The sequence below is a fragment of the Oncorhynchus gorbuscha genome, linkage group LG04 (assembly GCF_021184085.1).
Source record: "Oncorhynchus gorbuscha isolate QuinsamMale2020 ecotype Even-year linkage group LG04, OgorEven_v1.0, whole genome shotgun sequence".
Classification (NCBI taxonomy): Eukaryota; Metazoa; Chordata; class Actinopteri; order Salmoniformes; family Salmonidae; genus Oncorhynchus; species Oncorhynchus gorbuscha.
Genome location: NC_060176.1, coordinates 25,687,356 through 25,712,999, shown reverse-complemented (window position 1 = coordinate 25,712,999; position 25,644 = coordinate 25,687,356). Strand labels below are relative to the sequence as shown.

The 25,644-nt window shown below is 43.8% G+C and overlaps 1 protein-coding gene across 1 annotated transcript; it reads right to left on the bottom strand.

Moving 5' to 3' along the window:
- Positions 1-361: 361 nt before the first annotated feature.
- LOC124033882 (adhesion G-protein coupled receptor G6-like) lies at positions 362-21,975 on the bottom strand. The gene is made up of 18 exons (XM_046346265.1): positions 21,881-21,975; positions 21,580-21,674; positions 21,373-21,411; positions 21,223-21,285; positions 20,839-20,877; positions 14,734-14,904; positions 9,450-9,620; positions 4,708-4,999; positions 4,240-4,366; positions 4,011-4,139; positions 3,281-3,400; positions 3,062-3,104; positions 2,864-2,964; positions 2,430-2,554; positions 1,908-2,176; positions 1,605-1,695; positions 1,179-1,459; positions 362-729 (listed from the first exon to the last, which is right to left on the bottom strand). The coding sequence occupies exons 2-18, from the start codon at positions 21,665-21,667 to the stop codon at positions 608-610; spliced, it is 2,271 nt and encodes a 756-aa protein (XP_046202221.1). The 5' UTR covers positions 21,668-21,674; positions 21,881-21,975; the 3' UTR covers positions 362-607.
- Between the last annotated feature and the right edge of the window lie 3,669 nt (positions 21,976-25,644).

Below are 25,644 nucleotides of genomic sequence, written 5' to 3'. Positions count from 1 at the left end.
TATGGTGTTATGCTAAGGTACTATCTACTTGTAGGCCTAATGTTCTCTCAGGTAGCCCATAGGCTAGGAGGTTATATACTGTATGCCTTTTCTGCAAAAACCAAAAGGGAATTAAAATTCTCCAAAATGTTAGATGGACTAAAAAAGGGCATATCTTTCAGAGGGTTTTTGTTAACAGTCAAAGACACAGAAAGGCACCAATTCACAGTCGACCACATCATCTTACCCTCGTGTACGACGGTGAGTGATCGATTGGGTATCCAAACATATTTGATTATTTTCAGAGATGAAAATCACTTGAACCTAATAGATGTTTGCCTAGGACTATACACATCAAAACTGAATATGCATGGAAGGTGGGTCACAAGATACAACAAAATGCACACAAAGTGCAATAAACAGCACAACTTTGAAAAGTAAAAAAAAAAGTATTATGAGCACAGTTAGCTTTCCGAGGAAACCTGGTAACAAGTTTTAATTTTGTAATTACGATTTATAATGTATGTTTAGGTTTGCCTATAGTGAAAGTTATAAACCAACATACTAAATATTGTACTTATGTAATAAAATGGAAGCAGTGGTATTAGTAGTAAAAGGTTTAACAGTGTTAGTCAGGGACTGGCCTTTCAGCTGGATGCATCTCAGTTCCAGAAGATACAGTGGTTGCCATGGAGATAGATGCCTTCTCTGGCCGAGTTAGAGCCCAATAGCGTAGAAAGAGGAAGAGGCCTGTAGGGTGCAATAAACATTTTTACTGAATTACAAGAGCTGCTCTTGGAAGATGATGGAAAATAATGCCAAGAGTGTGCAAAGCTGTCATCAAGGCAAAGGGTGGCTATTTGAAGAATCTCAAATATAAAATATACTTAGATTTGTTTAACACTTTCTTGGTTACTACATGATTCCATATGTGTTAATTCATAGTTTTGATGTCTTCACTATTATTCTACAATGTAGAAAATAGTACAAATGAATAGAAAAACCATTGAATGAGTAGGGTGTTCTAAAACTTTTGACCTGTAGTGTATGTACTATTGCATTATCAGCAGTTAAATTACCATGAGATTTTTATCATTGACTTTTCATGAGATTGTGCTCCCGTACACAGGACTACTGTGTATGTATGTGTGCATGTGTGTACCTGATGTGAATGAGAATAAGGGCTTATTTTATCTCACCATGGAGAGAGTTGATGGTGCAGAAGATGTAGAAGGCTGTCTCCCTCAGGGGGCCAAACTGGAAGAGCAGGACCCCCCAGGAGACCCCCAGGAGCCAGGCTAGACCCAGCAGACTGAGTACTGTCCCCCTGTTCATACCCCTCTCCCTCAGGACAGGACTCTGACGGTGGGCCCTCACCACCTTCACTGTCACAGACCCAAAGCACAGCATGTTCACCGCGAATGTCAGCACAAAGTACGAGAAGGACACCGTGGTCAGAGCAGAGTCAGTCAGCCAGCACCTACGGATGGACGGACGGACGGAGAGAGTCACAGACACAATCACATACATACAACACAGACACATTCAGTAAATGTTTTACAGAGAGTAAGGGAGTCTTTGGTGATTTGAAAACACATCATTATCAATATCATGATATAACTTACATTTGAATAGCACCACCGTCTTGCTGGTATATTCTGTATTCTCCATATTTGCCACAAGCAACAATTATGGTAACTACTATGCCAGGTATTCCTGAAAGAGATGTGGTTCCCCATTGAGTCAAACACCAAGAGCCATCGTTGATTCCTTAAAGTGATGAAAGCTGGAAGGATCCAGAGATACCTCCAGCTAGGAGCTGATCAAGCTGGACAATACCATGTGCAGCTTGGTGAAACAGTTTCACTTCTCATTCATCAGGTAAAGTCCAGTCATACTTGTCCTCACCATTGACTTACTGCACTCACCCCATCCTACCAGGCCCAGTTTGAGGAGGTATCTGTTGATGTGGATGTTGAAGACCCGGATGATGAGCAGATAGAGGTGGAAGCCTTCCAGGGAGAACCAGGTGAGGGTGCACAGCAGAGAGTAGTGGGTGGCTGCTGCCGTAGCAACACACAGGCCATGGACACCAAGAGAGGCTAGGCTGTCGTTGATGAGGAAGGTTAGGTTGAGGCACAGCAGCGCCACACACAGGTGGATGTGGATGCACAGGGAATCATCAGATTTTCCCCTTCTGGGGGAAGAAGAGATTGAAATATATTTTCAAAATCAACAACATAGCAAAGCTCATTGTTAAGGCAGTTCCTCTCTAGCTTCATTCTGCTCCTCTTTGGGGTCAAGTTTCTGTAAAAGCAGTGCGTGACAACTGCTGATGTAAAAATAGTTTTTCCAATGAGGATGTTCTGTTTGAGTGGCATTGTGTGTGGTGGCTCGTTGTTTGCATGTTGTGGACATACTGTAAGTATTCGTTTTCAGTATAATCTGACCTGAGGTGGATGAGGAGAGCCAGACCCAGGAAACAGAGGGATATTCCACAGCCCACCCTGGACAACAACGTCAGCAACCACACAGAGGAGGAGCTCAGACTGGCACTGGAGCCACTGACCGGAGACTGCAGTCAACAAAACACACAGTGGCTAGATCACATGTTGGTTGAGTGTTTCATTTTGGGTTGAAATGAATCCGTATCGTGGTACAGCACGATTTAAAATAAAAGGTAATTTCCCATTGAGCGGACAAACAAGTCACTTAGCGTGAATGCAGTCTCCGCGAACGTGGGAACATTGCACTGAACTCTCAGTGGTGCTATACCGCAGATCTTCCGTAATACAGTTTGAATCAAGCCCTTAATCAATTGATCAAACGAATGTTAAAGTGAAGTCACAACATATTTTAAGAGTTAGGTTAAGTTATTTCTCACCATAAGTACAGCGAAGAATGAAAGGTGGTTACAAGAGCACACCGTTTCATTTTCCTTTGTCTCAGTGACACATCCAGAGGAATTCCAATGTGCAACAGTATCTGTGTAACAAAGAGATACAGTGAAACATTTTCAAAATTTCATTGAGTTGTATATAGTGCATCATAAAACTCTGGTTTAGTTAATAAATAATACTACCATTTTCAAGATCCCAGAACACACATGCTAGTGATTTGTTTTCCTATCAGAGAGAATAGAACCTGATTAGACCCTTCTCCTATTCCAATCCACACCATATCATAAACATGAATTATTGGAGCTTTAAAGCGATTGATAGATTGCCGACAGGTGACAGAACAAAAATATAATAAATACATTTTTTAAAGTGTGTGATGTCGATATGCACTGCTCACTAACCACTGATGCATTCTGGAAGTGGAACGTGATCTTAAGATAGTTACTGAGGCCTGAGATGTCCTCTCCCACATCGACGCATACCACTCGACTGTTTAGGAGCTCAGTGTTGTTCTCCTCCACCTAGTAGGGATCAGAAGAGAGGATATACATGCTCTCTAAAGATACAAGTTAATAAGAAATGTCAAAGAGGACTACAATTCTCCATGATGTTTGAGTCCCACCAACAAGCAACAACATATTTCAAAGTTAACTTGTTCTCTTTTATCTGAAGTTGTGTACACAGGGTGTATTGCAATATTTTTGAGCATAGTGTGACTGGTAGCTCGCCTAGTAGAATGACAATGAATGAAGAAGTGGGAGAGCAGGCAGAAGTTTGCCTTTGTACTGTAACTTTACATAGATGACAGAGATACAAGTGGTTGTTGGGTCTTCCAGGAATCTGTCAACATGTTAATAATGCCCTTCAAAAACATTGAGCCACTTTCCATAGCAGGCTGTCACATTGTAGTTTGGGCTTAATTGAAATATACTCAAAAACAGTGTTATGTTTGTAACAATGTGTTGTCACTACATGATTCACATACTGGAGTTAAAATGAGGATGTACCACAGATGTTTTTCTGTGCTTTGCTGGAAATGAGGATGTCCTGAAATATGTAAATGTATGTTATAAGTGCAGGACTGTTTCATTAGTAATCTCTGAGATGTTGTAGTTGTTACTGTTGTTTTACCGGGAACATGCTGCGATGCTCAAACCAAAATACTCCCAGGTTAACTTCCTCTGCAGTGTCTCCCAGGAAAACACGTAAGGCCTCAGTAGGAATCTCCAACCAAATGTCATCCATCTCCTCTAACGTGGCCTGGTGGAGATGGAGAAAGAGTTATACATGTGATTACTGACTATCTCCCCATTTTGCAATTGAACCCACTCTCTCTGCGTCCCTCTCATTCGTTGCTTACATTATTGGTGGAGGGTAGAGCCATTCTAAAGTTTAGCAAATTGTTCTTCTGATGTGATGTCACTGAACCTTTGATGCTGTCTAGGATCACTTTCTGAGGTCCTTGCTTGGTAACTTGTTGAAATGTGCTGTTGTAATGAAATGAAGAATCACAGCTCAGAATAAGCATGCCAAAAAAAAGATGCCATGAAAATATCTCTTTCATTTTTTAATTTAACGAGGTAAGTCCGTTAAAGAACAAATTCTTATTTACAATGACGGCCAAACCCGGACGACGATGGGACAATTTTGTGCCTCCCAATCAAGGCCAGTTGGGATACAGCCTGGAATAAAAGCATGGTGTCTGTAGGGACGCCTCAAGCACTGTGATGCAGTGCCTTAGACTGCTGCGCCACTCAGGAGATGTCAGTCGAATAATGACATCGCTCAAACGACAGTAAAATATGTCAATCCTAATAAGTGGACTTACTTTTTTATGGAATGCAACTTCTCGCAACGGTATACTGTTTCTTCCTTTCCTTTACAATTTCTGTTCAAGTCATCGACAGAGGTTAGGTCATTCTTGTTAAATGTCTTTTCAATGCCTTCACAATCACATGTTTTCACACTTGGTAAAAGCGTTTCATTGGTGATGGTTGTGATGTTATTTTTAGTTATACAAGTGCTGTTCTGACTTAGATCTTGCATCCATTGAGCCACACAATTCTTTAGACGCATTTTTTTGCATATTTCACAATTTGGCATGATGTTGATGGTGCAGTCTGTAAGAGGAGAACAGAGTTCTGGGTGTTGGTCAAATCAAATTACACTGAATAGAAACGCATTCTTCATTATTTTTCATTCATAACAGTAGAAGTCTAGATAATCTACATATTAATGTATGAAGAGTTTAATTCCAAAATGCAATATATTCATTTTCATTCATGTTTGTAAATTGACATTAAACATTTATTTTGTGAATGATATTCTTTTAAATTTTACCATGACATGGGTTAGTGAAAAGACAGCCATGATTTTGTTTGGACCACAGTATATTTGAAGGTTATTTTATTTCAGGGAGACAAATAATCATGTTTTGTGGCAAAACGCTATATATCCTTTTCAAATAACAGAATAGAAAAGGATCCCAATTGGGGTTTAAATAGTTTTTGTTAGGATAAATCAAGGGAAGCTTTTTCAGTTAGATTATATAAACTTTATGGAAAGATTTAAGGACTATTTAAGGACATTGAAAGTCTGTCGGAATTCATTTTCCTGTCAAAAATGGATTAATTCCTATTGTTGGAGTGACACAGCCTGCTGTCGTTTGCAGCCGACAGCCAATAGATATCAGTTTATAGGTTGTTTAATTTTACGATAAACGCTACAAATGTTGGCTCAATCGGATATCACCTTAAATTGTGAACCCGGATCTACCGCAATACTTCGGCGTTATGGATTGAATCTAGCTGTAAAACCTAGATTCAGGGCTGGATTCAATTGGTAATGTCCATGATTATCTGTCATAGCCTATTTCGGCGATACAGATTGATTCCAGCCCTGAATCTAGCCCTAAACCAGGGGTTAAATTATAATACAGATTTGATTATGTTCCGAAGTGTGGAAAAAATATTTAGAGAAACCTAATTTACAACTGAACAGCCATAGACTGTTGCAGTGTCATGTAAATGTATCATTATACATAAACCTCAATCCCAACTCTCTAAATACATGGTTCTGGATATTGCAGTTAAAGCAAGTGTGTCAGATATGACAAACATATTGGGTTGTTGGGTCAACCCAGTCGATCGGTTGCAGGCGTTGGGTCACTTAACGCTAATTGGGCTGTTTTCCTTACAAAGAGCAAGGTTGGATTGTTAATGCTGGGTTACTGATGTTGGGTGATTGAGATTTGACCCACTGGGTGGGTTAATTCTCCAACCAACATTTTTCCGTAAAGTAAAAAAAAAAAATCTGACACAGCGGTTGCATAGAGGATACGTTTATCTTTAATTCTGTGAAGAACACTTGCATCTTTTATCAATGTTTATTGTGAGTATTTCTGCAAAATCACCGGCTGTTTTGGAATCAAAACATTACTGCACGTAACGCGCCAATGTAAACTGAGATTTGTTATATATATATATATGCACATTATTGAACAAAAATACACAATACATGTATAACATGATGTCCTATGAGTGTCATCTGATGGAGATAATCAAAGGTTAGTGTTTCATTTTATCTATATTTATGCTTTTGTGACTGAAAAAAATCGCTGTGTGTGTTTTTGAATTCGGTGGTCATCTGTTTTCGCTGTAAAACATTTAAATATTATAATGAAAAAAATCGGAGATTAAATCGGTAGATTAATGTAGCTGGGGAAATTAACAAGGCTAATCTGAAAACAAGGCTCCCTAAATTTTATCAGCATATTGAATGCGCAACCTGGGCTGGCAAAACCCTGGATAATTGTTATTCCAACTTCCATGATGCAGACAAAGCCCCACAATTCCTTCCGGAAAATCTGACCACGACTCCATTTTGTTGCTCCAGCCTATGGACAGAAACTAAAACAGGAAACGCCCTTGCTCAGGTCTGATCAACGCTGGTCCGACCAATCGGATTCCACGCTTCAAGATTGCTTCAAATCACGTGGACTGGGATATGTTCCGCATAGCGTAGGACAACAACATTGATGACTACGCCGATTTGGTGAGCGAGTTTATTAGCAAGTGCATCGGCGAGGTTGCACCCACAGTGTCAGTTAAAACCTTTCCCAAGCAGAAACTGTGGATTGATGGCAGCATTTGCGCAAAACTGAAAGTGCAAACCACTGCATTTAATCAGGGCAAGGTGACCGGAAACATGACCGAATACAAACAATGCAGCTATTCGCTCTGCTAAGCAATCAAACAAGCTAAGTGTCAGTATAGAGACAAAGTGGAGTCGCAATTCAATGGCTCAGTCACAAGAGGTATGTGGCAGGGTCTATAGTCAATGACGGACTACAAAAGGAAAACCAGCCCAGTCGCGGACCACGACGTCTTTCTCCCAGACAAACTAAACAACTTCTTTGCTTGCTTTGAGGACAATACAGTTCCACTGATATGGCCCGCTACCAAAACCTGCGGGCTCTCCTTCGCTGCAGGCAACGTGAGTAAAACATTTAAACGTGTCAACCCTCACAAGGCTGCCGGCCCAGAAGGCATCCCTAGCCGCGTCCTTGGAGCATGCACAGACCAGCTGGCTGGTGTGTTTCCGGACATATTCAATTGATCCTTATCCCAGTCTGCTGTTCCCACATGCTTCAAGAGGGCCACCATTGTTCCTGTACCCAAGAAAGCTAAGGTAACTGAGCTAAATGACAATTGCCCTGTAACACTCACTTCCATCATCATGAAGTGCTTTGAGAGACTAGTCAAAGACCATGTCACCTTCACCATACCTGACACCCTAGACCCACTCCAATTTGCTTTCCACCCCAATAGGTCCACAGACGACGCAATCACACTGCACACTGCCCTAATTCATCTAGACAAGAGGAATACCTATGTAAGAATGCTGTTCACCGACTTACAGCTCAGCATTTAACACCATAATACCCTCCAAACTCGTCATTAAGCTCGAGACCCTGAGTCTCGACTTCGCCCTGTGCAACTAGGTCCTGGACTTCCTGACGGGCCACCCCCAGGTGGCGAGGGTAGGAAACATCCTCAACACTGAGGCCCCACAAGGGTGCGTTCTCAGCCCCCTCCTGTACTCCCTGTTCACCTATGACTGCATGGCCATGCACGGCTCCAACTCAATCATTAAGTCTGCAGATTACACTACAGTGGTAGGCTTGATTACCAACAACGACGAGATGGCCTACAGGGAGGTGGTGAGGGCTCTCGGAGTCTGTTGTCAGGAAAATAACCTCACTCAATGTCAACAAAACAAAGGAGATGATTGTGGACTTCTGGAAACAGCAGAGGGAGCATCCCCCTATCCACATCGATGGGACAGTAGTGGAGAAGGTGGAATGTTTTAAGTTCCTTGGCGTACACATCACAGACAAACTGAAATGGTCCACCCACACAGGCGCAGCAGAGCCTCTTCAACCTCAGGAGGCTGAAGAAATTCGCCTTGTCACCAAAAACCCTCAACCTTTTGCAGATTCACAATCGAGAGCATCCTGTCGGGCTGTATCACTGCCTGGTACGGCAACTGCTCCACCCACAACCATAAGGCTCTCCAGAGGGTAGTGAGGTCTGCACAACGCATCACCGGGGGCAAAGTACCTGCCTTCCAGGAGACCTACACCACCCGATGTCACAGGAAGGCCAAAAAGATCAAGGTCAACAACCACCTGAGCCACTGCCTGTTCACCCTGCTATAATCCAGAAGGTGAGGTCAGTACAGCTGCATCAAATCTGGGACCGAGAGACTGAAAAACAGCTTCTATCTCAAGGCCATCCCAATGTTAAACAGCCATCAATAACAGAGTGGCTGCTGCCAACATACTGACTCGTCTCTAGCCACTTTAATTAAAAATTGGATGTAATAAATGTATCACTAGCCACTTTCAACAATGCCACTTTATATAATGTTTACATACTCTACATTACTCATCTCATATGTATATACTGTACTATATACCATCTACTGCACCGTGCCTATGCTGTTCGGCCATCGCTCATCCATATATTTTTATGTACATATTCTTATTCATTCCTTTACACTTGTGTGTATAAGGTAGTTGTGAAATTGTTGGATTACTTGTTAGATATTACTGCATGGTCGGAACTAGAAGCGCAAGCATTTCGCTACACTCGTATTAACGTCTGCTAACCTGTGTATGTTAGGCGAAAATGGATCCTTACAATGTAACCTACGTATTCCCCAAAAGTAATTATGATGAGAGAACCAGAAACAAAAAGTAATGTTGCATACTCCAAGAAAGGTTAAAATCTCACTTTTCTGGTAAAAATAGGAGGACACAGGCTCAAGTTCACAGTACAAAAATGATAAAAGTATGAAATATTTGTATGTATTTCCATTTCAACAAAACTATTTATAAGGCTTATGATTTAAATGCTTTCTAAATATTAGTATAATCAAGTTAGAAAACGACTAAATAAGATTTCACCTTCCCTATAACTGTAAAATAGATATTTGGAATCAAACTTTGTACAATACTCTAATTCACAATGTTTATAGGTGGTATGAAATCTGTACAGTAACAATTACCTGGAATTCCATGCTGGCTTGAAAGTTTGCTGCCTCTGAACCGTGTGAATAAAAATTCACAGCAGTTGTCGATACCATGTATGATCATAGTATTTAGTACATTAGTCAGTGGCAGACAGATGAACTGAAGGGATTCAAGGGGCAACTTCTCTTTCTTCCTGAAAATGATGCCTGATGATGGGAGAGAGGAGAGAGGAGAGACTTGACTTTTTCTTTGTCTCATTTCACACTCAACCCCCATTAAAAATAAAACACCAAAATATATCCTGTACTGCATATATGTACCATACTCACCTTTCCATCTACCACAATACAAACCAACATCACAATACCCAAAACAACACATCACTTCTACAACCGTATATCCAAAACATCTTCCCCAGCTACAGACAGCCCCCCCAACACACCATATCTCCTGAACCATCTCCACACTTATCATTCTATAGTACTCACACTCAACCCTAAAGTGCACAGAGACCATCCCATTAAACACTAGTAAACGGTCTGTTATCCCACCACCTTTGACCCTGTTCCTCCTTCGCCTGAGCAAACAGAACATTCAACAAAACACATTTGGCCTTCTCCTTTATCAAATACCTGTATCCCATTACAAACATCCCAACAGTAAAAACCACCCCCAACTTCTCACAGACATTCCAACAGAGACATTAATGGCATTAACCTGGTGCACACAAAAAAAACACATGAATCACAGTTTCTTTCATTACACAGAAAGGACACCCCTGCCCAATTCCCGGTTCAACCCGTTCCAACCAGCTGTTAGTGGCCAGGGCTCCATGAAGAACCCTCCCCTGGAGGTCCCCTGACCGCTTTGGTACTGGGAGTTAGTAGAGCCCCCTCCATGTAAAACCCACCATACTCTCCACCCCACATACCCTGTGCCACTGATGTGCCCGCACTCCTGTTAGGATCCTAATGTTCCTTAACACAGAGGTTGTAGAGGGCTTTGCCTCCCACCCCTTCAAACTCCCCCAGGCTTGGAGTGTTACAATCTAACAAGTCCTCCAGACCCCCTTGCCAGTCTCCAGTCTCTGCCATCACCTGCAGTGGCGGAAACATTGGTGGCCCCTCCTCCTTTGGCCACTCAAACACCCCAGACAGTTCCTTCTGGACCTCGTACAGTAAACTCCCCAGCAGCCTAAGAGATGTTTTCCTGTCTGTTGTGCCAAGACTTCTGGGGTTTTCCACCCCTCCTCTCCCAGCAGTCTCAGGTCACCCAGCCTTTGTAAACCCGCTGCCATCAGTTGCCTCTGCAGGGTGGCTGACTGAACCGATCTCAAAGGGATGGCTGGGTTGTGGAAGATAGGCTCCTCCCACAGCCCAGGCTCCACACCCCCTTCTCATGTGGGCCTTAGCAGCTGCCAGGCCCGCAGAACTGCAGAGTACAAATCTGAGAGACCTGCTGTACTCAGCCTCTCCAGCTTCATGAGGAACAGCTGCCGGTCCAACCCTAATCCACCAGCTCTCCTCAGCAGCGCTCATGCTGGTTCCCTCCAGCAAACATCAGTATGGTACAGCAGTCTCTGCACCGCTTTTAGCCGGAAAGCAGACATCCTGCTCTCCAGTTCCACCAGACCCTGTCCTCATTTGTGGACGGTCATGTACAACACTACCGCCCTCAGCCAGTGATGTCCCGACCAGAAAAAGTCCACCAGCTTGCGTTGCAGGTCTGCGAGCAGGGGGGTTGAGGACAGCCAGTTTTCGCCACGGGGAAGACACGACCAGGTTGTTGATTATCAGCACCCTCCCTCTATATGACACTTGGGACAGGAGCCACCTCCACCTGGCCAGTCTTGACACCACTGCCTGTGACAGGCCCTCCCAGTTTTTCCTGACCCACTTCTCAGAGCCCAGGTACACCCCCAACACTTTACGCCCTTCACAACCCCACTGTAAACCCCCTGGAAGCAGAGGGGCCCTATCCTCCCCACGCCCCACATAACAGAGCTTTGCTCTTTCCCTAGTTTACCTTTGCCGATGAAGCTTCCTCGTACACCTTCAGACTGGTCTCTAGTGCCTGCATATCCTGACAATCACAGAAACATTTGCATATGGTGACACTGCTATGCCTGTCACCACTTCCATGCGTGTCCAGCACACTACCTGCAGTCTCCTGCGTAGCAGTCCCAAAAAAGTCTCAATGGCTAGTGGGTATAACTGCCCAGATAGAGGGCATCCTTGTCTAATGCCCCGTCTCACCCAGACTGGCCTACTGATCCCCTCCCTCCCACCTTGAACATACATGACGCCCCAGCATACAATAGCTTCACACAGGTTAAAAAAAACACTTCCCAAACATCACATTAAAGATACTCATTGTCCACTCTATCAAAAGCGTTCTCTCGATCTAAAGAGACCAGTCCAAAGTTCACATTAAAACCTCTCAACAAGTCCAACATGTACCTGATTAAGAACAAGTTGTCCGTGATTGAGCGTCCCGATACACAATACGTTTGGTCCTTATGTACTATCGAGTCCAAATGTGACTTCAGTCTGTTAGAGGACCTTGGCAAATATCTTGTAGTCCACAGAGTAATGCCACAGGCCTACAGTTCTTAAGGCAGCTTATCAGCAACTCTCCTACCATGACATATTCACACAACACGCAGAAGAAGTCCTGTCCAATTATTCCCCAGATTTTTTTATAAAACTCTACTGGCAGTCCATCGACCCCCGGTGCACGACCAGAGGACATCTGGGTTACGGCCTCTGACAGTTCATGGGACAACAGAGGAATGTAAATTTCATCCCTCTGTGCCAGAGAGAGCTTAGGGAGTCCTGTGAATAAGACCTAAGCACACATAGGATCACACACTTCTGCCATATACAATTCACTATAAAACTCCACAGTCCGCTCCCGCATCTCACCCACCACAGAGGTCACCCGCCCATCAGACAGCCGTAGACAATGCCTACCCTTGGCTTCACCGCTCTGTCTTTCCAAACCGAAGAAGGAGCTGGGAGCATCCATCTCCTTCAGCATGGAGAACCTAGCTCTTACAAGTGCTCCCTTTGCTTTAACCTAGAAAAAACCTAATTCAGCTAAATTAGCCTGGAGGTCTATATTGCCTTGCCCCACCATCTCACTAATACCACACTCTAGTTGCCCCAATACTCTCCTAATCTCTTGAGGATGAGAGACCTGTGCACCCTTGACAGAAAAGCTGAATTTGGACTTCCCCCACATCCCACCATTGACTCAGACTCATCCTCCTCTCTTCGCTGCCCCCACCTTTCCCAAAAGGTCTGGAAACCTGAGCAAAAAGTGGCAAAACCCCACCTGGAGAATGGTAGCGCCCAACAGCCTATTGCGAAGAATGCTGTTCATCGACTACAGCTCAGCATTTAACACCATAGTACCCTCCAAACTCGTCATTAAGCTCGAGACCCTGGGTCTCGACTTCGCCCTGGGCAACTAGGTCCTGGACTTCCTGACGGGCCACCCCCAGGTGGTGACGGTTGGAAACATCCTCAACACTGAGGACCCACAAGGGTGCGTTCTCAGCCCCCTCCTGTACTCCCTGTTCACCTATGACTGCATGGCCATGCACGGCTCCAACTCAATCACCAAGTTTGCAGATTACACTACAGTGGTAGGCTTGATTACCAACAACGACGACGAGACGGCCTACAGGGAGGTGGTGAGGGCTCTCGGAGTGTGGTGTCAGGAAAATAACCTCACACTCAATGTCAACAAAACGAAGGAGATGATTGTGGACTTCTGGAAGCAGCCTAGGGAGCATCCCCCTATCCACATCGACGGGACAGTAGTGGAGAAGGTGGAATGTTTTAAGTTCCTTGGCGTACACATCACAGACAAACTGAAATGGTCCACCCACACAGGCGCAGCAGAGCCTCTTCAACCTCAGGAGGCGGAAGAAATTCGGCTTGTCACCAAAAACCCTCAACCTTTTGCAGATGCACAATCGAGAGCATCCTGTCGGGCTGTATCACTGCCTGGTACGGCAACTGCTCCACCCACAACCATAAGGCTCTCCAGAGGGTAGTGAGGACTGCACAACGCATCACCGGGGGCAAAGTACCTGCCTTCCAGGAGACCTACACCACCCGATGTCACAGGAAGGCCAAAAAGATCAAGGTCGACAACCACCTGAGCCACTGCCTGTTCACCCAGCTATAATCCAGAAGGCGAGGTCAGTACAGCTGCATCAAAGCTGGGACCGAGAGACTGAAAAACAGCTTCTATCTCAAGGCCATCCCAATGTTAAACAGCCATCAATAACAGAGTGGCTGCTGCCAACATACTGACTCATCTTTAGCCACTTTAATTAAAAATTGGATGTAATAAATGTATCACTAGCCACTTTCAACAATGCCACTTTATATAATGTTTACATACTCTACATTACTCATCTGTATATACTGTACTCTATACCATCTACTGCACCGTGCCTATGCTGTTCGGCCATTGCTCATCCATATATTTTTATGTACATATTCTTATTCATTCCTTTACACTTGTAAAGGTAGTAGTTAAGGTCGTTGTGAAATTGTTGGATTACTTGTTAGATATTACTGCATGGTCGGAACCAGAAGCGCAAGCATTTCGCTACACTCGTATTAACGTCTGCTAACCTGTGTATGTGACAAATAACATTTGATTTGATTTTTGTGGACAAAAGCTTACACCTAGGATCCTAACTTAATGTCTTGCCTTTCTCTTGCATTTCAAAGATGTAAAATTGAAAACAGATGTTTTTTTGTTTATGATCTTTTCCCAGATGTAACGTGTTATTCTCCTACATTAATTTCACATTTACACAAACAACAGTGTTCCCTTTCAAATGGTATCAAGAATATGCATATCCTTGCTTCAGGTCCTGAGCTACAGGCAATTAGATTTTGTCGTCATGTTAGGCGAAAATGGATCCTTACAATGTAACCTACGTATTCCCCAAAAGTAATTATCATGAGAGAACCAGAAACAAAAAGTAATGTTGCATACTCCAAGAAAGGTTAAAATCTCACTTTTCTGGTAAAAATTGGAGGACACAGGCTCAAGTTCACAGTACAAAAATGATAAAAGTATGAAATATTTGTATGTATTTCCATTTCAACAAAACTATGAATAAGGCTTATGATTTAAATGCTTTCTAAATATTAGTATAATCAAGTTAGAAAACGACTAAATAAGATTTCACCTTCCCTATAACTGTAAAATAGATATTTGGAATCAAACTTTGTACAATACTCTAATTCACAATGTTTATAGGTGGTATGAAATGTGTACAGTAACAATTACCTGGAATTCCATGCTGGCTTGAAAGTTTGCTGCCTCTGAACCGTGTGAATAAAAATTCACAGCAGTTGTCGATACCATGTATGATCATAGTATTTAGTACATTAGTCAGTGGCAGACAGATGAACTGAAGGGATTCAAGGGGCAACTTCTCTTTCTTCCTGAAAATGATGCCTGATGATGGGAGAGAGGAGAGAGGAGAGACTTGACTTTTTCTTTGTCTCATTTCACACTCAACCCCCATTAAAAATAAAACACCAAAATATATCCTGTACTGCATATATGTACCATACTCACCTTTCCATCTACCACAATACAAACCAACATCACAATACCCAAAACAACACACCACTTCTTCAACCGTATATCCAAAACATCTTCCCCAGCTACAGACAGCCCCCCCCAACACACCATATCTCCTGAACCATCTCCACACTTATCATTCTATAGTACTCACACTCAACCCTAAAGTGCACAGAGACCATCCCATTAAACACTAGTAAACGGTCTGTTATCCCACCACCTTTGACCCTGTTCCTCCTTCGCCTGAGCAAACAGAACATTCAACAAAACACATTTGGCCTTCTCCTTTGTCAAATACCTGTATCCCATTACAAACATCCCAACAGTAAAAACCACCCCCAACTTCTCACAGACATTCCAACAGAGACATTAATGGCATTAACCTGGTGCACACAAAAAAAACACATGAATCACAGTTTCTTTCATTACACAGAAAGGACACCCCTGCCCAATTCCCGGTTCAACCCGTTCCAACCAGCTGTTAGTGGCCAGGGCTCCATGAAGAACCCTCCCCTGGAGGTCCCCTGACCTCTTTGGTACTGGGAGTTAGTAGAGCCCCCTCCATGTAAAACCCACCATACTCTCCACCCCACATACCCTGTGCCACTGATGTGCCCGCACTCCTGTTAGGCTCCTAATGTTCCTTAACACAGAGGTTGTAGAGGGCTTTGCCTCCCACCCCTTCAAACTCCCCCAGGCTTGGAGTTTTACAATCTAACAAGTCCTCCAGACCCCCTTGCCAGTCTCCAGTCTCTGCCATCACCTGCAGTGGCGGAAACATTGGTGGCCCCTCCTCCTTTGGCCACTCAAACACCCCAGAGAGTTCCTTCTGGACCTCGTACAGTAAAATCCCCAGCAGCCTAAGAGATGTTTTCCTGTCTGTTGTGCCAAGACTTCTGGGGTTTTCCACCCCTCCTCTCCCAGCAGTCTCAGGTAACCCAGCCTTTGTAAACCCGCTGCCATCAGTTTCCTCTGCAGGTGGCTGACTGAACCGATCTCAAAGGGATGGCTGGGTTGTGGAAGATAGGCTCCTCCCACAGCCCAGGCTCCACACCCCCTTCTCATGTGGGCCTTAGCAGCTGCCAGGCCCTCAGAACTGCAGAGTACAAATCTGAGAGACCTGCTGTACTCAGCCTCTCCAGCTTCATGAGGAACAGCTGCCGGTCCAACCCTAATCCACCAGCTCTCCTCAGCAGCGCTCATGCTGGTTCCCTCCAGCCAACATCAGTATGGTACAGCAGTCTCTGCACCGCTTTTAGCCGGAAAGCAGCCATCCTGCTCTCCAGTTCCACCAGACCCTGTCCTCATTTGTGGACGGTCATGTACAACACTACCGCCCTCAGCCAGTGATGTCCCGACCAGAAAAAGTCCACCAGCTTGCGTTGCAGGTCTGCGAGCAGGGGGGTTGAGGACAGCCAGTTTTTGCCACGGGGAAGACACCACCAGGTTGTTGATTATCAGCACCCTCCCTCTATATGACACTTGGGACAGGAGCCACCTCCACCTGGCCAGTCTTGACACCACTGCTTGTGACAGGCCCTCCCAGTTTTTCCTGACCCACTTCTCAGAGCCCAGGTACACCCCCAACACTTTACGCCCTTCACAACCCCACTGTAAACCCCCTGGAAGCAGAGGGGCCCTATCCTCCCCACGCCCCACATAACAGAGCTTTGCTCTTTCCCCAGTTTACCTTTGCCGATGAAGCTTCCTCGTACACCTTCAGACTGGTCTCTAGTGCCTGCATATCCTGACCATCACAGAAACATTTGCATTAGGTGACACTGCTATGCCGGTCACCACTTCCATGCCTGTCCAGCACACTCCCTGCAGTCTCCTGCGTAGCAGTCCCAAAAAGGTCTCAATGGCTAGTGGGTATAACTGCCCAGATAGAGGGCATCCTTGTCTAATTACCCGTTTCACCCAGACTGGCCTACTGATCCCGTCCCTCCCACCTTGAACATACATGACGCCCCAGCATACAATAGCTTCACACAGGTAAAAAAAAAACTTCCCAAACATCACATTAAACAGATACTCATAGTCCACTCTATCAAAACAATTCTCTCGATCTAGAGCCCAGTCCAAAGTTCACATTAACACCTCTCAACAAGTCCAACATGTCCCTGATTAAGAACAAGTTGTCCGTGATTGAGCGGCCCGGTACACAATACGTTTGGTCCTTATGTACTATCGAGTCCAAATGTGACTTCAGTCTGTTAGAGGACCTTGGCAAATATCTTGTAGTCCACAGAGTAATGCCACAGGCCTACAGTTCTTAAGTTCACACAAGTCCCTCCTTTCGGGAAGGAGAGTCAGAGCTGCTGAATTATTCCCCAGAATTTTTTATAAAACTCTACTGGCAGTCCATCGACCCCCTGTGCACGACCGGAGGACATCTGGGTTACGGCCTATGACAGTTCATGGGACAACAGAGGAATGTCCATTTCATCCCTCTGTGCCAGAGAGAGCTTAGGGAGTCCTGTGAACAAAACCTAAGCACACATAGGATCACACACTTCTGCCCTATACAATTCAGTATAAAACTCCACCGTCCGCTCCCGCATCTCACCCACCACAGAGGTCACCCGCCCATCAGACAGCCGTAGACAATGCCTACCCTTGGCTTCACCGCTCTGTCTTTCCAAACCGAAGAAGAAGGAGCTGGGAGCATCCATCTCCTTCAGCATGGAGAACCTAGCTCTTACAAGTGCTCCCTTTGCTTTAACCTGGAAAAAACGTAATTCAGCTAAATTAGCCTGGAGGTCTATATTGCCTTGCCCCACCATCTCACTAATACAACACTCTAGTTGCCCCAATACTCTCCTAATCTCTTGAGGATGAGAGACCTGTGCACTCTTGACAGAAAAGCTGAATTTGGACTTCCCCCACATCTCACCATTGACTCAGACTCATCCTCCTCTCTTCGCTGCCCCCACCTTTCCCAAAAGGTCTGGAAACCTGAGCAAAAAGTGGCAAAACCCCACCGGGAGAATGGTAGCGCCCAACAGCCTATTGCGCCGATTCCTAGACGAGTAAAAACAATCAAGTCGGGCTGCACTCAGCCTAGCCCCAAAAACCTTCACCCATGTATACTGTCTTGTGTTGGGATGTTTACTTCTCCAAACATCCACTAGGTCGAACTGATTAATGATGTCCCTTAACACTCCCACTGACACTGAATGAGGCTCTTCCCCATTTATGTCTTTCATGAAATCCATTGTACAGTTCCAGTCCCCTCTGACCACCAGCGTCTCCTCATGCGCTACCTTTGACATTTCCTGTCTAAGACTCCCAAATAGAACCTCCCTCTCTCTCCCTGTGTTAGGCCATACACATTTATAAAGACAAAACCCATGTTGTTAATTTATGCTATTACAACAAGCACCCTATCCCTACACACCTTTTAGGAGCACATTTTTAGACAGACCCCTACACTAAAATTTGTCCAATGGCTTAACACACTTCCCCCTTTCCACCAGAACCCCCAATCGACTTCATTCTACACATCACTATGTGTCTCCTGCAGAAACAACACCTGTACGTTTTTGTTTTACATATTCACCCAACACAATCCTCTTTCCCGTATCTCTGGCGCCATTTATATGAAGCGAGCCTACCCGAAGAGTCTCGATAAGTGGGAGAAAAGCCAGCAAAGAAAGAGACCAATAGCAAAGCTCAAAAAGCCCCATTGTCAGAAAGAAACTATACATCTAAACGGTGTCTGAAGGTAGACCCTTTCTCTCTGTTGTGACCCACTTCCTCAACCAAAACCATTTCCTGGTTGAGAGGACACCATGTCCTTCATTTCTATAGCATGTTGCACTAATCGTACAAACTTTCTCAGATCAGAAAAGAAAGCCCCAAGATTAACTTTTTCCTCCTTGGTCTCATTCAGGAACCTTGTCAGTTCTCTCAATGTGTACTTTGACCCCTCTGCTTGACTGGCGGTCAGCTCCGGACCCATTGAAGAGGAGTCTGAAAAAAATAACTCCTCAGACTCACTTTACTCCTCATCTCTATCTCCCATCCTGACCACCTGCCCTTCCTCTCTGGTCAGGGCCTCCCCCACAGCAACAGGCAAAGGTTCCATGGTGCCGTTGACCACACCCCTTTTCCGCTTGACACCCTCCTCCCCTCTGGTCTCTTACACTTTCCCACTATACTCTCCTCATCCACTAGCATAACCTGACTAGACCCAGCCTCATCTACCCCACCATCCATAGCATGACTAGACCCAGTCTCAGCTAGCCCACTATCTCTAGCCTGACTTGACCCAGCCTCCGGTACACCACCATCCATAGCATGACTAGACCCAGTCTCAGCTAGCCCACTATCTCTAGCCTGACTAGACCCAGCCTCCGGTACACCACCATCCAAAGCATGACTAGACCCAGTCTCAGCTAGCCCACTATCTCTAGCCTGACTAGACCCAGCCTCCGGTACACCACCATCCATAGCATGACTAGACCCAGTCTCAGCTAGCCCACTATCTCTAGCCTGACTAGACCCAGCCTCCGGTACACCACCATCCATAGCATGACTAGACCCAGTCTCAGCTAGCCCACTATCTCTAGCCTGACTAGACCCAGCCTCCGGTACACCACCATCCATAGCATGACTAGACCCAGTCTCAGCTAGCCCACTATCTCTAGCCTGACTAGACCCAGCCTCCGGTACACCACCATCCATAGCATGACTAGACCCAGTCTCAGCTAGCCCACTATCTCTAGCCTGACTAGACCCAGCCTCCGGTACACCACCATCCAAAGCATGACTAGATCCAGCCTCAGCTACCCCTCTGCATCTCATTACCCCCTGCACGTTGACCTCGATTTCCCCCACTGGCGCTTGTGTCCTCACCTTGTCTATGGCCTTTATGTGGGCACGCAAAGCTCTTACGCCCCAAATCCCCACACTCAAAACACCGTAGACTATCTGTGCTGGCAAACCCTGCATAGAGCCCCTCCCCATGCCTCACTTTAAAATGCACATTTAGCTGTTGCTCATTGTTTTTCAGAAAAACACTTGCCTCCGGAACGAAACATGCTTAATGGCATCTGCCTGAAAACCTGCCGACAATACACGAAACTCGCTAGAAAACTTACCAAATCAATTCAGCTATTTCCTGATTTGATCATCCGTAATAAACGGAGGCAAATTTTCGACTACCACCCTGGTCGAAGGGGTAGAGAGAGGTGAAATTGGCACCAACACACCCCGTACAAATATTCCACTAGCAATTAGCCTGCCAACCAAATTAGCTATTTTCATGAACACAACCACAGCTTTGTTCATTCTAGAAGCAGAATATATACATTCAACCCCTACCTGTTCACCGACTGCAAGCAAAACCTCCTCCACTTTAACATTCCCAGGAACACACCCGAATCCATGCCGTATCGACAGAGTCTCCTCCGCGCCAGGCTGAGAAGCCATCGTGCACGCCACACCTTCTAAACCCCAGGAAACTTACTCTGTCCTCTTCCACCCTAACTTTGAAAAACAATCTGTGGATACCGCTAAAACAAATAGTGCATTAACCATCCACCATATGAAATAACATTGAAAGAAAAGACCAAGAAAGTTAGTTAGGACAGAACCCTCCACATCACACTCAAACTCCAAAAAACAGACAGACGGACAGAGATGTTTTTCTTCAGAGTTTCTGTGTGCCGTAACTGGTCACTGGACTTCTGCTTGATATTTTGGGTCTAGGCTTACAGGTTACGCTTCCGCTTGTTCTTCCGGGTCTAGACTTACCGGTAACTGTAAAATAACTTGCTGAGTTAAAAGAAAAGGTCTTACCACAAACTGTTTGCTTTGTTGGATTGTTTTCACAAACATCTATAAAATGTTAAACAAGAAAACAAACAAATCATGACTTGGTGTGTATAATACAAGGATTGTAATTACAATGTGTAAGAGAATACTTAGCATAAAACAGCTAAATATTATATTATGGAATTTCATGAATACTTAATATTACTGTACTACACCTTGTTGAGCTGAAACACCTTTCATATGCATTGAGTTTTGCAAACTCTATTTTTGCTAAATAAATCACACACACACACACACACAACCCGTCCATGTGACGTTTGCAAGAAATGGATCTATCGACAAATGTAACCCTATTACTGAAATAGGCTAATACGGCTTGTGAATTGATCAAGGAGTTAATGACCTTACTTGCAATGACAGCCATGTGTAGTCCTCCATCATAAGAGTTTTGATCTCCAAAGACTGGAATACCTTTTCAAATTGCACACTGTTTGTTAAAGGGTCATTTTGCAGTTCAGCAACCCATCTTTGGGAGAAAGTAGGTAAATGGATACTTACGAGCATGGACATTTGGGAAGATGCCTGATAAATTAACATCTGATGAATCAAAAAGGAAACACTATCAGTAAGATAAAGTAGGCTAAATTATTGAAGTGGCAAATAATGTAGCTTAGTTGTCTTTTTTTAGACATGTATGACATGCTATTAATTAAATAATCATTTGTGTTTATTTTGTGATGTAATGGTGTATGTCCATCAACTCACCAGGACAAAGTAACGTAGTAGCAGATGTCTTCAAAGAAAGAGAGAAATAAGCCATCAAAGCAAAAATATTACAGCCAAACTGTGCCATGGTAGCGCTAGAAGAAGAAACAGAGGAAGAACAGGTTGGCTTTTACACAAAATACCTTGCTGGTAATAGCAGATAAAAACAAATGACAAAATTAATTAATTTTAGGCCTAACCTTGCACAAGGCTACATTTCATAGTCTACTTGCAAATTCCTAGGCTATTAGGCAAAACATTTCTGGTTAACAAAAAGATATTTAAAGCAAAGGCAACATACCGTATGAATTGATTATTCTTTTGTTTCTTCACAAACCTCTCTGTGATAGACTCGGGGAAAGACTGGGGCAGACAATTAGGGAGAAAACTCTCTACAGCTGGTGGTGCCAATGAGAGATGGTGTGGTTGACAATACAAGTTGATGCTCAGGGTGAGGTACTGCGTAAATGGCGCCACCTAGTGGTAAAATACTGAAGATCAAACAATATTACAATGAAAAGGGCAGGCCAAGCATACTAGAACTGCAGCAGATATAATTGTTGTAAAACCAATGCTAGAATGTGTAGAGTATTGGTTAAATATGTTCAATAATGGAAAGTAAACAACCAAACATTGGAAACTAGAAATAACAAAATCAAAGGACTAACAAAAACAGTTTAAATAGTTAGAAAGCTGATAACCTTTTAAATGAACAAACAAAAAGTACAAATAGCTTCATAGTGTGACTTTGTTAAAGGAAGGGTGTCACTGAGCTGTCAAAGGGAAGAGGCCCTTCACAAACACATTCAATAGTCCTTCTCTAGGTTAAGACCCCTGGGGACTTAAGAATCTAAGGAATGGATCCAGAGCTTCTCTCTGGAACTGAGGTATTTGTCAACATCGCTGCTGCATTTGTTAATGGTAACTTGTTTCATTCCAAAATAAAATCAACTCTTTAAAATGGAAGGCCACTGCGCCAGTGGGGTCAGCACAACGAATAGCACTTCGGTGCTCACACACTATAGTGCTTAACTCTTTTGTGGTCTCTCCTACGTGAAATTAACCGCATGGGCATTGAATCACATAGATCACATTGCTAGAATTGCAATGTGGTGAGGGTGCTTTAAATGTTTATTTAATGATCTGGTCTGGGGTGCGAGAAACTATTCATGCATTTGGTGTACTGGTATTGGGTACATGCCACACTTGTAGAGGCCAGCCTTTTTTTGACTTGTCCGGATCGGACAACACTGTTTTTCTATATGTTTAGCTCTACGGTAAGCGACCGCCAGATCCAGCTGAAATGTGTTACCTAGATCTGGATCTGAGCGTATGCCAATGGTCTTCGACGATGCCTAGGAGTTCTGGAGTGTAGGTAATGGGGTGTAGGTAATGACCATTGGGATGGAGGGTATAGCTCTAGGGCTTCCAGACTTGCTCAGTAGTTGTGCTCTAGGAACATCTGTGAGTTTATACTTTCAGCATGGTTTAACCACGTCTGATGGTGCCCCTTTTCTCCGAATCTGTCTAGAACTTTGTCCTTTCTTCTTCAATATTGGGGATGGAAGAAATTGTTTGTGTTCGTGCTCTTTCTGATTACAAGGGAGGTACCTGTTTTGGTGACACATACATCCAGGGAGTGGATGTGGACTCCAGGTGTTCGTTCATGGAATTTAGAAATTGGTGCAAGGACATCAGGGAGGTAAGGTCAACCTTGTAAACCACAAAAAAATGTCATGAATATAGTGTTTCCAAACAAGCAGGTTCTCAAGAAAATGGTTGGACTTCTTGTTTAGAATATTGGCTTTTTCAACATGTCTGAGGTGCAGGTTATCAATGCTCGGTGACTTCCTTGTACCCATCAAACTTTAAGTCATTTTTGGGTGACCACCAACCTCATTAATTCAGCTAGGAAAGAAGAGGGAAGGGTCTCAAGTCAATGGTCTTTTATCAATTAGTTTGCTCACTCCTGCTTCCTCCTCTATCCAATCTTGTCTCCTGGAAAGGTCAATTGAGGAGTTAATCGAGGAGAGTCGGCAAGGAGAGTGAACGTGGATGTCCCTTAAGATCCTTGTGTAATGTGATATGTACCCCCTAGCTCAAATGTCACACAACACTATGTGTGGAGAGAAAAAAGGCACAGCACACCAACATCAACCTCATCACAACTGTAAAGTATGGAGAAGGGAGCATCATGGTTTGGGGCTGCTTTGATGCCTCAGGGCCTGGACAGTCGATGGAAAAATGAATTTACCAAGTTTATCAAGACATTTTGCAGGAGAATGTAAGGCTATCTGTCCACCAATTGAAGCCCAACAGAAGTTGGGGGATGCAACAGGACAACAACCCAAAACACAGAAGTAAATCAACAACAGAAGAAAATATGCCTTCTGGAGTGTCCCAGCCAGAGTCCTGACCTCAACACAATTAAGATGCATGAACTTGAGAGCAGTTCACACCAGACATCCCAAGAATATTGCTGAACTGAAACAGTTTTGTAAAGGGGAATGGTCCAAAGTTCCTCCTGAACGTTGTGCTGGTCTGACCCGCAACTACAGAAAACGTTTGGTTGAGGTTATTGCTGCCAAAGGAGGGTCAACCAGTTATTAAATCCAAGGGTTCACATACATTTTCCATCCTGCACTGTGAATGTTTACACGGTGTGTTCAATAAAGTGTGTGTGTTATTAGTTTAAGCAGACAGTGTTTATCTGTTGTTGTGACTTAGATGAGGATCAGATCACATTTTATAACCAATTTATGCAGAAGCCCTGTTAATTCCAAAGGGTTCACATACTTTTTCTTGCCACTGTAAACTTGTGTTGCCCCACTTACTTTTTGTAAAGATGATTTGTTAATATTTTTTTAAAAATGATAATAAGAATGAAAATGCACTTGCTTCAAATGAGACGGTCCTTCCCGACTTGCAAGTCATTAGGCAAATTACGTTTATGGGGTGGATCCCAAAATAAATGTGTTAAGTGATCAAAACAAATTAAGTTGTGCAATACATTTTAGAGAGAAAACAATAAGTAGCATATTGTTTTAAAACGTGTGCATGTTCTTCTCCTCTGACATAACAAAATCTGATTCATAGGGGGTGTGGCAGATTTCAAAACTAATTCACGGTCGGATACTTATGAGTGCCGGCTATCGAGGAGGGGATGACACTTCCTTTTGCCTACAAATTGACACCCGTATCGACCACTTGACCCATTATCGGTTTCCAGGTCACAGAGAGGACAAAGGAGAGAGGACGATCTTTTGTCCAAACGAGAATCTCCCGAGGAAATGGACATAGTGTTCAATTCCGAGTTCATGAGGAATGACTGTGTGGGGTAAGTTAAGCCATATTTAACATTTAGCATCGCTCTGTCAAGGGAAATATAGTCATCTTTCTAACATAGATATCTTTGTGTATCCCTGGAAATAATCAGAATTCATGTAAAGATTACAGTTTTGAAAACAGTTTGTCCAAAAAAAAGTGGTCTCTTGGCACAACTTACCTCGGGTATGGGGTAAATTGTGCTGCTTGACAGAGTAAGTTAAGCCATAATCATCTATATTGAGCATTTGGCTGACCAGTGTCAATGGCCAATGGCCAAGATGGGCCGGTCCAGTTTTCTGATTGGCTGAAATGAGGTGGCGCAAATTCACATTCAAAGTCAAATGCGCCTCATCAAAGAGTGAAACCCACGTTGACGGTCAGTCAAGCGAGCTAGCTAACATTAGCAACAGAATTACTAAAATATACGTTTTACAAATTCGTAACATTGTCTGTTTTGAAAATTCATAACATAAAATACGAATTGTAATTTGTAACCATCATACAAAATGGGTGATGGACATCCACAAATTGATACATACCATACAAAACATAACATATCATACTAAATGGAGTGTATTGGACTTGCGTACAGAATAATACAAAATGCTCTGAGACCATATTGGGTGTCGGATTATATTACATAGCCACCGCTACTGAAGGCGGGAAAGTCCCGACTATATCCTGCTCATTTCATTCGCTTAAAGGCCTGTCACTTCTTGGAAGAAAGATATTCATACA

Bases quoted from the DNA above. Each gene is read 5' to 3' on its own strand.
- LOC124033882 (XM_046346265.1), bottom strand. From the start codon at position 21,667: ATGGCACAGTTTGGCTGTAATATTTTTGCTTTGATGGCTTATTTCTCT. The intron at 14,905-20,838 runs GTAAGACCTTTT...TCCCATCATCAG, and splicing joins AACAAAGCAAACAGTTTGTG to GCATCATTTTCAGGAAGAAA. The intron at 4,367-4,707 runs GTAAGTCCACTT...TCATTACAACAG, and splicing joins AAGTTGCATTCCATAAAAAA to CACATTTCAACAAGTTACCA.